This window comes from Bos taurus, chromosome 5, assembly GCF_002263795.3.
Source record: "Bos taurus isolate L1 Dominette 01449 registration number 42190680 breed Hereford chromosome 5, ARS-UCD2.0, whole genome shotgun sequence".
Classification (NCBI taxonomy): Eukaryota; Metazoa; Chordata; class Mammalia; order Artiodactyla; family Bovidae; genus Bos; species Bos taurus.
This window is the reverse complement of record NC_037332.1, coordinates 88,273,743-88,290,794: the sequence shown is the minus strand read 5'-3', so window position 1 is coordinate 88,290,794 and position 17,052 is coordinate 88,273,743. Positions and strand designations below refer to the sequence as shown.

Here is a 17,052-nt window from a genome sequence, read left to right as displayed (position 1 = left end):
CCATCCCTCTCCCAAGCCCTTCTCTTTGTGAACCACCTGTCCGTTCTCTATGTCCCTGATTCTGTTTCTGTTTCATAGATAGGTTCATTTGCGTCATATTTCAGATTCCACACATAAGTGTTGTCATATAATATTTGTCTTTCTTTTTGACTTACTTCATCTAGTATGATGATAATCTCGTCACATCCCTCTTGCTGCAAATGGCATTAGCAAATGATCTGATTTTCTTCACCTTTTTGTCTCTTGAGGCTCTTAACTGCCTACCCATGATTGCTGGTGAGTGAAGGACTATAGTACGAATGGCAAAATGAGAATCAGATGTTAGATTGTCATGTCCCCTCTTTGTGTCTCTCTTCCACACCTTTCTGTATTCCTGTCCTAGGGTAATGAGTAACCTCACCAGAAGCAGCAGAAAAAACAAGTGATAAAAACCATTTGCGTGACAAGGGACTTGCTTGTCAGGGTGGAAACACCAGTTTGGAAAACGGTCCACAGTGGCAGCATCTCTACATTTCATGCCTGATTTATAGACAAACTTGCTCATATTTAATCAAACTTTATTTCTAAACATGATGTCAATAATTTTATCATTTGCAAATATTTAATAGAATACAATTCTTGCTCAAATAAAATGATTTCACGGCAAACTGAAGCCAGAGTGTGTGTGTTTGTGTGTGTGTGTGTGTGTGTGTGTGTGTGTGTGTTCGGTTGTGTCCAACTCTTTGCGACCTCATGGACTGCAGCCCGCCAGGCTCCTATGTCCATGGAATTTTCCAGGCAAGAACACTGGAGTCGGTTGCCATTTCCTACTCCAGGGGATCTTCCTGACCCAGGGATCATCTTTTGCATCTCCTGCATTGGCAGGCAGATTCTTTACCACTGTGCCACCTGGGAAGCCCAACTGAAGCCAGAAAGGGTCAATAGCCAAGCTTTTTCTTACTTGCCAAGCTGACCATGAACATAGTCAGGCAGAGCAGCTGCTACTGAAACATTTCAGTGTAACTCCATAGCTCATCACGTGATCTGACTCAACCCTCAGAACATTTAATTTCAGAAGCACTAAATCCGACCCTTTATTCCTTGATCCATTTGTCCTATGTCAGTAATTGACACAAAGAACAAATATTAAAAGCAGCAAGGGAAAAACAACAAATAACACACAAGGGAATTCCCATAAGGATAACAGCTGATCTTTCAATAGAAACTCTTCAAGCCAGGAGGGAATGGCAAGACATACTTAAAATGATGAAAGAAAATAACCTACAGCCCAGATTATTGTATCCAGCAAGGATCTCATTCAAGTATGAAGGAGAAATCAAAAGCTTTTCAGACAAGCAAAAGCTGAGAGAATTCTGCACCACCAAACCAGCTCTCCAACAAATACTAAAGGATATTCTCTAGACAGGAAACACAAAAATGGTGTATAAACTCGAACCCAAAACAATAAAGTAAATGGCAACGGAATCATACTTATTAGTAATTACCTTAAACGTAAATGGGTTGAATGCCCCAACCAAAAGACAAAGACTGGCTGAATGGATACAAAAACAAGACCCCTACATATGTTGTCTACAAGAGACCCACCTCAAAACAGGGGACACATACAGACTGAAAGTGAAGGGCTGGAAAAAGATTTTCCATGCAAATTGGGACCAAAAGAAAGCAGGAGTCACAATACTCGTATCAGATAAATTAGACTTTAAAACAAAGGCTGTGAAAAGAGACAAAGAAGGTCACTACATAATGATCAAAGGATCAATCCAAGAAGAAGATATAACAATTATAAATATATATCCACCCAACATGGGAGCACTGCAGTATGTAAGACAAATCTTAACAAGTATGAAAGGAGAAATTAACAATAACACAATAATAGTGGGAGACTTTAATACCCCACTCACACTTATGGATAGATCAACTAAACAGAAAATTAACAAGGAAAAAAAAAAAAACATGTATGTATCTATAAAGTTCACTAAAGCAAAGCACAGTAAAATTAGGTATGGCAATAAAAGGCGTTAAATTTATCAAATAAAAAAAAATAAATAAAGTGCTGAAAAATTAAAGCTGTCAAAAAAAAAAATAATTGACATCCAATATATATGTAATCAAATGCACAAGTAAGTGTATTCTCTAGTATATGCTAAGTGTAAGTGATCTACAAGAGCTAAAGCCTCATTATCACATCATGACTTGTAAAAACATCAGGCTTTGTGGTGGTATTTAGCGTTTAAGGTCATTAAATCTTAGATGTCAAATCCACTTTTAAAAACGGTTGTGCAACCCCTGGGCACATTCACTGCCCAAGAACGGAAAAGAAATATTGGTATTTCGTTTCAGTATAATGATTTCCAAAGAACCCTGAGTGGTATTAATTTCCTATATATTTAAAAATGAAACCACACTACTAGATTTTCCTAATAAGGTTTCCAAGAGATGTTACTTACAAGAGTGCTCTTCTGAGCTTCTGCCAACTTTGTAGCAATGAAGTATTGAATTGGCGCGAGGAGCACAATGACAGCAGCCCCAACCAAAGCGCTGGACCCAAGCAAGTTGTAGAGCAGGATCACTCCCATGATGATCTAGAGGAAAACATAAGCAAGGGGTGAAAGAACAGGCATGTGGGGACCACTGCACAAAAGGAAATATTGTTTAGTGAAATTGTAGTATTTCTTAATTATTAAGTTTAAAAATTTGAGCACGCTCTGGGAGACAGTGAAGGACAGGGGAGCCTGGCGTGCAGCCGTCCATGGGGTCACAGAGAGTTGGACACGACTTAGCAACTGAACAACCATTAAGTTTATTTGGAAGTCAACTCAGCTGTGACAGTAGGATTTCACGATGATTTATCTGGGGAAGGCTAAGGAGTAGGAATTTATTTTTAGCAACATGATGTGTACAATTGGTGTCGAACCAATTTACTACATGAAATTGCAGAGGGGTCCCAAGACGCTTTTGACCAGAAACAGTCATCAAACTTTTAAAAGGACACAAACTTTTTCTGGAAAACGTTGTCATCCACCATAAATCAGCATTCCATATTTTCTTGGAATTACGTTAGCTTTTCAAATGAAAAAGCGAACAAATTTAAAAACTGATAATTTCTTATTATTTCCTCAGCAAATGAGAATCTTACTCATATTGACCTACCTGAACAGGCATGGCCCATAGATTGGGACAGAGGAACAAGAACCACATGAGCTGATTGGTTTCAATGGCGACCAAGTTATTGATCTGACCCAGGGTCATCTCACCCATGGATAAATTAGATGTAGAAAGCCGAAGGATTTTATTATATATCATGGCCTGCAAAAAAGGGAAAAAAACATACTTGAAGCTCAAATTTTACAAATCAACACTATGCTTATTTATTTGCATTGAAAAAACTAAGATTTTTAAATTTCCTGGAAAAAAGGAGAAAACCCTATAATGCCATCCTAAGTCAGCTATTTTTTTTATTTCAGCATTGTTACTTTTAGTCCTCAACTTTTTAAATACAAACTTATTTTTCCTGATGATATAATCTCAACATATATTCAAATTTAAACATAATCTCTGGAAAAAACAGTAACAGAAGTAAATAAATGCAAGATTTCAAAATATGTTAATATATTATTAGAAGCATTTTTAATTCAGTGGGCTTATTAATCAACTCTATGTTTTTTTTACTAAGTAGATCCTGAAAGTATTGATGTCATAATATCAAACTGAAAATGGAAGGAGAAAAACAAAACTGAATTCTCAACTATTCCTATCACTGAATGGTTTGTGGTCAGGATCCTTCAGAGCTTGTACGTACCAGCAAGGCTCCACGCAGGTTAATGCCAGTCTCAATGGTCACATAGTAGGAAGCCTGCAAAAATGTCCTTTGCAGAATAAGAGCCAAGAACAGAAGAACTGCTAGAACATAAGCATTTTCAAGAAATTCCTTTGATGAGAGGGTTTCTGAAGCCTTATCCCAAAATGAAAAAAAAAAAGATATAAATTAAAACTATTCATAAAAAAAAAACTATTCATATACCAGTATATAGTTTGCATTTATCAAATAATGCATGGTTGCTTAATATAAAAATTCAATGTCTTTATAATACAGCAGTAGAATGAGTCAGAGTAAGACGATTTGGCTTTTCCTCATAATGTCAACAGATACAAACACAAACCAGTTGAACATAAAAAATTTCAAATTGATCATTAAGATTGTTGGAAATGCCTGATTGTAGGAAAAAAGGTACATTTAAATTTTTTTAAGTTAATACATTTTCTACAAAGATATAGTCTACCTTGGTTAACTGGAAAACATTAGTAGTAAACCAAGACAAAGTTAAGTTTAGATTCTTTGTAATTTAGAAGTAGAACCTACAACGACAGCAAGACCAATGGGACAAATATACAATTTCCATAGCCTTATTAATTTAAAATAATAATGTCTACACAGTTGACTTTTTCTGATCTTCATCTTAATTCATATGATGAAAACATAAATTATAAATGGTAAAAAACATAAATTGGTTATTTTGCCCAAAAGACAATTTCAGTGACAAAGCATAACTTTAAAAACTATTTCAGTCAGATTATAACTGAAGTCATCGCAAGAATATACAAATTGATAGCTTTTTGTTTGTAACAGTAGCATATGGTCACTTATTTGTTAGAAATGAGGGAAAAGTAACACTCAGATAAACACAACATGTCAATTGAGCCACTTTCTTTTTTATGGTTTTGATCAGTTAAATTCTAAATATTTCTGGTCCCTTCCTCGTATCCAGGGGATACACACAAATGTGTAAATTTTCTTCTTTCTCAGAAAAATACATGGTTAATACACCTAAGTACAAGGGATGATTTGATACTATGTGGAATTTCAATATCTGTGTATAATCAGGCTAGCAAGGATAAAACATCACAAACATGTATTCAATGGTAAAATAGCTGGTTTACATTAGTAACAATTGAGCACTAATATATGCAAAGAACTGGGTTTTGAGGGCAAAAATGGGAGCTTCATAGTCATTCTGTTTAGAGAGCTCACAACCTAGAAAGATAAGCATATCCATAGATAACATGCTTCATTATAAATAGCATTTATGGCAAGTGCCAATGTGAAGCAAACAATGTGTTAGGAGATGACCAAAGAGAATCAAATTCCACCAACAAGGACAATCAGAAAAAGCTTCAATGAGAAGGCAGCATTTACTGAAGGCTTTAGAATACAATTCCAAAAGGTAAAAAAAGAGGACTGGAAATCAGATTGAGACAATAGAAAAGGAAAATTGATTCATCTGGACTAGAGTTTCTACACATGAAACTAGGGAAATCAATTCTTATTTTAGAAGGAAATTGGGAAGCTCATGGTGCAGACTTTCTTAAGAACAGAAAATATAAGGTTGTAAATTTATAACAGCAAATATTTTACACTATATAGTCCCCAATAGTAACATAATGTCTAATAAAAATATAATGTGACTTGACCTGATCATTATGAAGCAAGGTGGCTTTAACTATATAGGAAACCAAATCAAACCACATTGCCCACATCACTGGCCATTGAAAGTGAAGTCGCTCAGTCGTGTCCGACTCTTTGTGACCCCATGGACTGTAGCCTACCAGGCTCCTCTGTCCATGGGCTTTTCCAGGCAAGGGTACTGGAGTGGGGTGCTATTTCTTTCTCCAGGGCATCTTCCTAACCCAGGGATCGAACCCAGGTCTCCCACATTGCAGACAGACTCTACCATCTGAGCCATCAGGGAAAAAAAGTGACTCAGCCACCCCCAAGGACTCATGCATGAAAATTCTTTACAGGATTGCTAAAAAGATCTAATAAAATAACCAATGTTAAATTTCTGAGCATCGTTTGCAGAACACAATAAATGCTATTAAATGTTTATAGCCTCTGAATCTGAGAAATAATTTTGTTGGCCAAATCCATTCAATGAATACATGGACTAATGTTTTTCTCTACAAGGAAAATTAGTTTTCATTCTTTTAAAAAGCATACAATTCTCTGTTAATAAGATTATTTGCATTGCTCATAAAACCGCATTTTAAAAAAGTAACAATTTAAAGAAATTTGCCAATAATATATTTCCACTCAAAGGCACCACAAACTTACTCCTGTTGGGTTATTTGTTTCATTCTGGGTTTCATTTACACGCTGAACTATTCCAGAAATACAGAGAGGTCCGGCAAAACCCAGTAAGTCAGCAAGATAACGAAATGTGCTACTAAGTAGAATTGGTCGCCCGAAAGCTCTGTACATTGCCAGCCATATAGATGGAGTCCGATTTGGGTCATCTGCCACTTTTTTCTGAAATAAAAAAAAATTTGATGAACCAAAATAAAATGATAGAGTGGCAATTAATCTTAGCCACTATGGAAATCTCTTCTAGTATTTATGATATTTTAAAAGATAAAAATAAATGTTACTGAGTCACTTTCAATATACTACATATAGTTTGGTATTCCTGCATTCTTGCAACCAATAGACAATTAATTTTTAATATATTTCCATTTATTATATATTTCCATTTATTTAGCTAGTTATTTTAATTTTGAACACATTCCAAAACTTTATATGTATGTAATGTATATATTTAGTTCTAAGTTATCACAGAGCACCAGACTGAACTCCCTGGGTTATACAGCAACTTCCCACTAGCTTTCTATTTCCCACATGGTAATGTATATATTTTAATGTTACTTTCTCAATTCATCCCACCTTCTCCTTTCTCCACTCTGTCCACAAATCCATTCTGTATGTCTGCATCTCTATTCTTGCTCTTGCAAACAGGTTCATCACCATTTTTCTAGATTCCATATATATGCATTATTGAATTCATTTTAATGAAAGAAAGAGAATGAAGAGTAACTAGGCAGATTTTTCAAACATTTTGTATTATTTTTAGTTGTCAAAGGATGACCCCAAATTTCCAAAGTCCAAATTAAGCTTAATTCCCTTTGATTTAGAAAATGAATATATCAGTAGTGAATATTACCAAATGATGCCGTATGGAAAATCAGATCAGATCAGATCAGTCGCTCAGTCGTGTCCGACTCTTTGTGACCCCATGAATCGCAGTACGCCAGGCCTCCCTGTCCATCACCAACTCCCAGAGTTCACCCAGACTCACGTCCATCGAGTCAGTGATGCAATCCAGCCATCTCATCCTCTGTCTTCCCCTTCTCCTCCTGCCCCCAATCCCTCCAGCATCAGAGTCTTTTCCAATGAGTCAACTCTTTGCATGAGGTGGCCAAAGTACTGGAGTTTCAGCTTTAGCATCATTCCTTCCAAAGAAATCCCAGGGCTGAACTCCTTCAGAATGGACTGGTTGGATCTCCTTGCAGTCCAAGGGACTCTCAAGAGTCTTCTCCAACACCACAGTTCAAAAGCATCAATTCTTCAGCACTCAGCCTTCTTCACAGTCCAACTCTCACATCCATACATGACCACAGGAAAAACCATAGCCTTGACTAGACGGACCTTTGTTGGCAAAATAATGTCTCTGCTTTTGAATATGCTATCTAGGTTGGTCATAACTTTCCTTCCAAGGAGTAAGCGTCTTTTAATTTCATGGCTGCAGTCACCATCTGCAGTGATTTTGAAGCCCCCAAAAATAAAGTCTGACACTGTTTCCCCATCTATTTCCCATGAAGTGATGGGACCAGATGCCATGATCTTCATTTTCTGAATGTTGAGCTTTAAGCCAACTTTTTCACTCTCCACTTTCACCTTCATCTAGAGGCTTTTTAGTTCCTCTTTGCTTTCTGCCATAAGGGTGGTGTCATCTGCATATCTGAGGTTATTGATATTTCTCCCGGAAATCTTGATTCCAGCTTGTATTTCTTCCAGTCCAGCGCTTCTCATGATGTACTCTGCATATAAGTTAAATAAACAGGGTGACAAATATACAGCCTTGACATGCTCCTTTTCCTATTTGGAACCAGTCTGTTGTTTAATGTCCAGTTCTAATTGTTGCTTCCTGACCTGCATACAAATTTCTCAAGAGGCAGATCAGGTGGTCTGGTATTCCCATGTCTTTCAGAATTTTCCACAGTTTATTGTGATCCACACAGTCAAAGGCTTTGGCATCGTCAATAAAGCAGAAATAGATGCTTTTCTGGAACTCTCTTGCTTTTTCCATGATCCAGCAGATGTTGGCAATTTGATCTCTGGTTCCTCTGCCTTTTCTAAAACCAGCTTGAACATCAGGAAGTTCACAGTTCACATATTGTTGAAGCCTGGCTTGGAGAATTTTGAGCATTACTTTACTAGCATGTGAGATGAGTGCAATTGTGCAGTAGTTTGCGCATTCTTTGGCATTGCCTTTCTTTGGGATTGGAATGAACACTGACCTTTTCCAGTCCTGTGGCCACTGCTGAGTTTTCCAAATTTGCTGGCATATTGAGTACAGCACTTTCACAGCATCATCTTTCAGGATTTGAAATAGCTCAACTGGAATTCCATCACCTCCACTAGCTTTGTTCGTAGTGATGCTTTCTAAGGCCCACTTGACTTCACATTCCAGGATGTCTGGCTCTAGGTCAGTGATCACACCATTGTGATTATCTGGGTCGTGAAGATCTTTTTTGTACAGTTCTTCTGTGTATTCTTGCCATCTCTTCCTAATATCTTCTCCTTCTGTTGGTCCATACCATTTCTGTCCTTTATCAAGCCCATCTTTGCATGAAATATTCCTTTGGTGTCTCTGATTTTCTTAAAGAGACCTCTAGTCTTTCCCATTCTGTTGTTTTCCTCTATTTCTTTGCATTGATCGCTGAAGAAGGCTTTCTTATCTCTTCTTGTTATTCTTTGGAACTCTGCATTCAGATGTTTATATCTTTCCTTTTCTCCTTTGTTTTTCGCTTCTCTTCTTTTCACAGCTATTTGTAAGGCCTCCCCAGACAGCCATTTTGCTTTTTTGCATTTCTTTTCCATGGGGATGGTCTTGATCCCTGTCTCCTGTACAGTGTCACAAACCTCATTCCATAGTTCATCAGGCACTCTATCTATCAGATTTAGGCCTTTAAATCTATTTCTCACTTCCACTGTGTAATCAATTATAAGGGATTTGATTTAGGTCATGCCTGAATGGTCTAGTGGTTTTCCCTACTTTCTTCAATTTAAGTCTGAATTTGGTAATAAGGAGTTCACGGTCTGAGCCACAGTCAGCTCCTGGTCTTGTTTTTGCTGACTGTATAGAGCTTCTCCATCTTTGGCTACAAAAAATGTAATCAATCTGATTTCGGTGTTGACCATCTGGTGATGTCCATGTGTAGAGTCTTCTCTTGTGTTGTTGGAAGAGGGTGTTTCTTATGACCAGTGCATTTTCTTGGCAAAACTCTATTAGTCTTTGCCCTGCTTCATTCCATAGTGAAATACAAAGTACAGGTTATTGACAGTCTAGTTAAGATTTCTGAAGTTTAGTTAAGATCTAAGATATTAGGTCACAAGAGATTAATTTATCACATTACTACAAGCTAAACAAAAGATATCATCCTGAGATAGGAAACAATGTGCCTCTGGGCCAGACACCTGGTGTTTGTCAAGTGGAGTAAAACTGAGCTTTTGTTCTCACCCAGAAGCTCCAAAGACAAAGCTAGTGGCAAAAGCTGAGCTCTGCTAAAGCAAAGAGATAAAGTACCCGCTCTTGAGGTCAAGGAAGACTTCCCTGTTTGCACGTGTGCAGGAAGGCTTCTTGGGGGTTGAAAAGGGAGGGGAACCCACCCCATAAGTGTGGACATGCACCCATAGGCCTCTGCGGTGGGATCCACCTTAGAGAAAAGGTGCTCACACATCTTGGGGAGGGTCCATGGACCAGTCAGGGGTGAAGAAAGAAACAATAATTGGCCAAAGGTAAACAAAGTCCCAGAGAGAGTGTTTTATAAGTGATTTACATCACCTCTGTACTGAGCTCCTCCTCACTCAGGATGCTCCAGCTCCTCTCCAGGTGTGTCTCTCTGCCTAGCATCTGACATATTGCCCTCCTCACTAGAGAGGATGCCCATACCCTTTTTCTCTATGTGTGTATCTCTGCCCTGGTTCTGAGTTTGATAAACAAACTGTTTTCCTGTATGCTTTCCCACACATTGTGCTATGTCTCTAATAATAAACTTTGTACCTGTTATTACAGTTTTTCTCTCCTTGAAACATTCTTGCTTTCAAATAGGGGCAAAGCCAGGGCCACTATGCTTCTGTCTCTAGCTTCTGGTGGTCTAGTGGCTAGGACTCTTGGTTTTCATCCAGGTTACCCGAGTTTAATTACCAGGAAGGGAACCCCACCCTTCAGGACCGCTCACGTCTCTTCAGGCTCTCCCTCTGAGATCAATCCTAGCTTCAAACTGCTTCTTCTCCAGGTATTTCCTGTCTCCATTAAATGGGGTCAATACTTTTTAAAGTTACGTTAGACTTGTGCCTCCTAGTTATTACTTAAAGAGATGCAAAATGAAGAATGGTATATCTACTTATGCCAACTCATGGCTTCACACTTCTATAATCATTTGTTGAAAAGATTTCAAGACCCGAACAATCACAATTATGACTTGGCAAAGAAGCTAACTCAATGCAGTAGAGTTCAATTATGTTTCATATTCAACTCCTTGTGAGATGAGTAATTCGATTATATTTTAAAGCTTACTGATATTTAAGCAAATCTGTTATAAAGAGCATTCAGAAAACTAAAGCTATGCTTAGACTATATTATTAATCTTTATTTAGAAGTTGTTAAAAAACAATGCAATACTTTTCCCAGAGGTGAAATCAGAGTGATGACTCAGGTTCATCTGTAGTAACCATTTCCTGGATTATTAATTTCATAACACACATTTTTGACACAAAACAGAGGTCATTTTCATCATTTACCATAAATGCTTTGTTGATCTAGATTTAGAACAGCCAAAAACTCTTTGACTGATCCACCATACAGTATTTCCTTCCAATGTTGGTATAAATATTCATATTTTAGTTACAATAATATTTGTAGGTGACAGCAATATAAAATAGATCTACCATTGTGAATAGCACACAAGACTACTCAGAATTATAAAAAGACAAACTGAAAATATCCATAGTCTCATATTTAAATCTTTAAAGGCAGTTATAAATATCCACAGAAAATACCAGAAGAAATCAATTTTGCCAGACATATAGAGTGATACATGGAATAGGCAGATGATGCCCCTTTATTTAATTTAGTTCCCCAATTTTGAAATGCAGAGTTCAAATTTTAATTAATAATTAATTTAAGGATTTTTGTTTCTCAAAAGTTATTCATGGATATGACCTATTTTCCCTTTAAATAATAAAATTATTAAGATACTTGAAACAATGAAAAATCTGTGGATTATTAATATATGGTGACAAGGATTTGATATACATGACTATTAATTTTAATTCTTACTTTCCATTAGGTGCCAGAGAAAAGATAGCACTCTCTTTCCCTCTTCATGTAGTGACTGGGCAACTAACATAACATATTTCATTGGCTTTTCCAGTATATTTCCAGCAGCCCAGTTAACATGACTCAAAACTACTGGGAAAGACAGATGGAGAAAATCTGCTCTCCCTAAATATTATTTACTATTATTTAAGAGAATCCACCGGCAATGCAGGAGAGGGCTTTGATTCTTGGGTTGGGAAGATCCCCTGGAGAAAAGAAATGGCAACCCACTCCAGTATTCTCTGCCTGGGAAATCCCATGGAGAGGGGAGCCTGGCAGGCTATAGCCCATGGGATCACAAAGAGTCAGACATGACCGAGCAATTAAACAACAAAAGCTTAACATTATTTAAGCTTAGTGCCTTTGTATTAAGAGGTCCATTCTTTACAATCATGGACATGAAAAATGGTTACCTTTTGTTCTTCATATGCATCTTTCAAACAAACATAGTTTGTTACTGCTCTCATTGCTATTGGTAATTTTCCAATTGCCTTCAGATCAATAGGCTTTTTATGAGCAGATATGATGAGCGTGTTCATCCACCAGTAGGTTGCTTTTGACAATAAATTCACGAACGGTTGGAGAAACCTCACACCCAGATCCTGGAGGTCTTCAGGGGGCTTTACTTTCTGCGGATTCACGAAGAATACATATCTCTGTGATAAGAAAAATTCCAGAGTAACAATTAACCTGATTCTTTTCCCACACATTAAAAATAAATTTTTAACCTTTTTTACATTTTCATTTAATGAAACTAATCTTTACATTTTCATACTTCTTTCCATCCTTTTCTGAAATATTCTTCTGAGAAAAAAATTCCCTTTTATTGTGACTAGATTCTAGTTAAATTCCAGAATTTCATATTTAATTACACTCAGATGAATGTTAAAAAATCAATTATTTCTTTAAAAGAGTTATCACTAAAAGTCAGTCTTTCATGATATCCTTTCCTGATATTTCATGATATTTAGTCATCTAAATGAAGATTTTTACACTGTGCAGATTGCTTAAATATTTAATGTTTTATCAACAGCATTGTTGAGTCATTCTCTATTAATTTGTGGTCTGGCTGATGTTTGCTGTTTCCACTATCCATGGCAACATGTATCTTGCTATTCATAGCAAATTCAGAGTGCTCTGACAGAAAATGAACATTGAAAAACAGGTCACTGGTATGTCACACAATGTAACAGGTAGTGTTATGTGGCTGGAAGTACAACAGATTTGTAATCACAGAAGGGTATGAGATTTGATCATGTTACTTTGTTTATAAAGCTAGAGTTCTGTCTACAGAAGTTTCTTCATCAATGAAGTGAAGAAAGTGGGTTAAGTTATCTTCTTATCAGCTTGACATTTCTGAGAATACACTAGTTTGATTGAGCCAGGTTTGCTTTGGACCAATTACAAGTGGTAGAATTTCCTGATGAAAACAGTTTAATCTATAATATGGACTAAGCATAATTGCTTGGCACATCCTAGGCACTCAATCAATATTTGCAAGTTAATCAATAGATTCCAGGGTTATATTGAGATTTCTGGAAAATTAATGGTCTGAACTTAGTAATTGCTCAACTTTATATTTGTACACATAAACGATATATCATTGTATAGGCTCTTGAATACTAATGATGCCAAGCTGGCCATGATCTCTAATATTTGCTTCTGAACTCCAGTAACCAAACAAAAATTATTAGATACCCACTCTGACCCGAATGACATTGATCTCCACAGCCATCAAGAGTCCATTCAAAATGACCATTATGCCTGTGATGCAGAAACGCAGGTCTGATATTCCCCAACCAGACTGCCAATATTTGACCAGCTTTATGGTTTTTGTGATAAAGGCCATTACCCAATACAGGAATAAGGCTGGAAAATTAAACAGAAAAAGAAAAGATACAACCCGTCACTGCTATTTTTAAAGATTTTACTGAAATCTCAATATAAATACAATACTTTTTAATAACAAAGACAATTTAAGATATTCTATTTTCAGATAATTTTGTTTGAATTAATCCAGATATAAACAAAGGCTGCAATCCCAACAGATGTGATATCTTCATCGTTGCCAAACCTTATTAGCTAGAAGGAAGTCACAGGTCCACTCACACTCAAGGAGAGAGGATTATATGGTATGAACACCAGGCAGAGATAATGGAAGGGGTATTTTCACACACTGAGATGTCTAGACATCTCCAAACATTTGGAAACTAAACAATACATTTCTAAGTAACCATATGTTAAAAAAGAAATTACTGGGGAAGTTAGAAAACATTTTAACTAAATTATAATGAAAATACTGCAGATTAAAAATTTAGGAATTGTAACTTAAACAATACTGAGATGAAAATTTATGGCTTTAGATATTTATTTTAGGAAAAATAAAAGATCCAAAATCAATGACCTAAAGTTTCCACCTTAAAAAGGTAGGGAAAGAACAAGGAACAAAATGAAAAAATGAGAGATAATAGTAAAAAATAGCAATAAAACAGAAAAAGAATAATTGAGAAAATAAACCAATAAGGTTGACTTTTTTAAAAGATCAAGAAAATTGATAAGTCCCCAGCTAGACTGATCAAGAAAACAACACAAATGACCAATATTAAGAATAAAGGAAAAGTTATCCCTGTATCTCCTATGTACTTAAAATGGATAATCAGGGAGTATCTTGAACAACTTTATGACAATAAATCAGAAAAAATTTAGATGAAACAGAAATTTTCTCAAAAACTGTAATTATCAAAACTGACATAAACAGAAACAGATACTCTGAAGAGTCTATTATAAAGAAATAAATTTATAGTTTAAAATCCCCTCCTTAGTTAAAACTCCAGGCCCAGATAACTTCACTGATGAATTTTACTGAATTTTTAAGAATTAAAATTAATCTCACACAATGCCCTTCATTAAACAGAAATAGCGAGTATTTTCCAATTCATTTATGTATCCCAACATATAAAAACCTGGCAAAACTATTTTGAGAAAAAAAAAACAAAACCCAACCAATATCCCTCATGATCGATGTAAAAACCCTAACATATAAACTCTAGCAACATGTAGCGTGGGTAACAAACCATGACCATGTGTGGCTTAGCCCAGTATGCATGGTTACTTAACCATTTGAAAAATCAATCAGTGAACATCAGCAGAAGCACCTGAACAGCAATATAACAGTTACAACTGATGCAGAAAAAAAGTCTGTCAGTAAAATACGAGCTACTCACGATTTTTAAAAAAAGAAACCTCTGAGAAAGCAAAGCTTTGCATAGCAGCAAACTTACTCACCTGATAAAGTCTTATATAAAAAGTCTATATCAATTCTGTAATTAAGTACAAAAGATTACTTTTCCTCTAAAATCAGGAGCTAGATAAGGATTTCCTCTCACCACGTTTATTATGCATTTTACTAGAGATTCTCCCTAGTGCAATACAGCAAGAAAAATAAAAAAGAAAGCATAAAGTTTGAAAAGAAACAAATATAACTGCCTCTGTTTTCAGACGGCATGTTTGTTTATATAGAAAATCCCAAAAAACTTACAGAGAAATAAGTTAAAGTAATTTTAATTATTTTTTAATTGAATTTCCAAGGTAGCAAGATGCAAAGTCAATATACAAACCCAATTGCATTTATACAATGGCAGAACAATTGGAAAATAAAATTTTTAATACAACAAAAAAACCTAGTAATAATTCTTAGCAAGACATAAAAGACCTTTACATTAAAATTTAAAAAATATTGCTATAAGAAATGAAAGATCTATAAAAGTAGATAATAAACTGCAAGACTCAACATTTTTAAGATGTCATTTCGTCCCCCAAATTGTTCTGTTCATTCAGTGCAATCCCTATCAAAACCTCACCAGGAATTTTTTTTTTTTTCAGTAGAAACTGATAACCTGATTCTAACCTGCACATGGTAATGAAAAAGAATTAAACTATCCAAAGTAGTCTTGGGAGAAAAACAAAGAAAACAAGCTATATAATCATAATACATGACTTCAAGACCTCCAAAGTTATAGTAATCAAGACAGAATAGTGATGACATAAAAGTCCATGAATGGATTAAAGGAATGGAAAATATAAAGGCAAGAAATAGATTATATTTAAACAGGCACCAATTGCTTTAAGGTCCCAAAGCAATCCAATGAGAAATGGAAAGTCTAGTGTGCAAATGGTGCTCAAACACATAGATGTACATTTGGAAAAAAAGTAACGTGACACCTTATATACCCTCCACACAAATAACTTCAAATGGGTCACGGTCCTAAAAATAAAAACTGAAACTATAAAGAGTCTTAAAAAAAAAACAAGAATATACGTGGGAAGTATATTTTGAGGGAAGGCAAAGATTTCTTAAGAGACAGAGCAGTAATTTTACATGAAAAGATGATAAATTATACCACATTAAAATTAAAATCTTCTGCTCATCAAAAGACCCTATTAAGTAAATGAGCTTGCAAGCCACAGACTGGGAGGGAAATATTCTTAAAACATGTGTCTAATGACATACTAGTGTCTAGTATATACAAAATACTGCTACAACTCCATAATCAAAGTGCAATGCCATAAAAAGTGGCAGGAGATATGAACAGGCACTTCACAAAGATAACAAATGGCCAATAAACTCATCAAAACTGCTCAAGATCATTAGTCAGCAGGGAAATGCAGATTAAAACCACAATGTGTTATCCGTAAACACCAGCATGGCTAAATTAGAAAATCAAGATCTTCAAATGGATGTGAAACCACTGGAATTCCCATATGCTGTTAGTGTGTGTAAAATAAACCACTGAGAAACGATCTAGTAGTTTCTCACAAATATAAACATTCATGTCCTTACCCTTTGACCCGGCAATTCCACTCCTAGGTATTTACCCAAGAGAAATAAAACATAATTCACACACAAACACAAACAAAAAAACCCCTTGCACATGAATGTTTATAGCAGTTTGTTTTTTTTTCATGATAGTCAAAATCTGGAGACAGTCCAAGAGACTATTAACAAGAGAATGGAAAAACTGTAGTATATTTATGGAATATTTGTGGTATATAACAGAATATAATCCAAAAATCACAAGAACAAAATACAACTGAAACTGTTATGGATGAGCCTCCAAAAATTCTGCTGAGAGAAAGCAGTCTTAGAAGAGTTTACATTGCATGATTCAATCTACGTGAAGTTCTGCAACAGGCAAATCTAATCTACAGTGAGAAAAAAATCAGATTAGATGTTCCGACATAGAGATGAAAAAAGGACTGATTAGTAAGGAGCACAAGAAAATTTTCAAGGATGATGGCAACACTTTAGATCATTACAGAGTTATACAGGTGTGTGCATTTAGTAGATTAAGATTTCTGTACTTTGGTATGTAAATTTTATCTCACAAAAAGAACTGCAAATATTTAACTTTAGCTAATAATGTGCATGCTGGAATAATCAGGAAGTGATGAATATCAATTCCTGCAACATACTTTAAAATGCATCAAAAAATTGGGATGAATTGACAGATGAATAGAGGAAAGCAGAAACTTGATAAAATAAATAGAAGAAAATAATAGAAGAATTTAGGTGGTAGGAAAATGAGTATTCATATAATTCTTTCAATTTTCTATATGTTTG

The 17,052-nt window shown here is 35.6% G+C and overlaps 1 protein-coding gene across 6 annotated transcripts in view; it reads right to left on the bottom strand.

Annotated features, from left to right (window-relative positions):
* Positions 1-17,052, bottom strand: part of ABCC9 (ATP binding cassette subfamily C member 9) — a 157,307-nt gene that overhangs the window by 125,701 nt on the left and 14,554 nt on the right. For all 6 annotated transcript variants that reach the window (XM_005206963.5, XM_002687737.7, XM_005206965.5 and 3 more), the window contains 6 exons: positions 13,135-13,301; positions 11,846-12,088; positions 6,110-6,304; positions 3,800-3,952; positions 3,151-3,306; positions 2,448-2,582 (listed from right to left, as the gene is read on the bottom strand). In XM_005206963.5, coding sequence (XP_005207020.1) covers positions 2,448-2,582; positions 3,151-3,306; positions 3,800-3,952; positions 6,110-6,304; positions 11,846-12,088; positions 13,135-13,301 — 1,049 coding nt within the window. The remainder of the gene's footprint in view (positions 1-2,447; positions 2,583-3,150; positions 3,307-3,799; positions 3,953-6,109; positions 6,305-11,845; positions 12,089-13,134; positions 13,302-17,052) is intronic.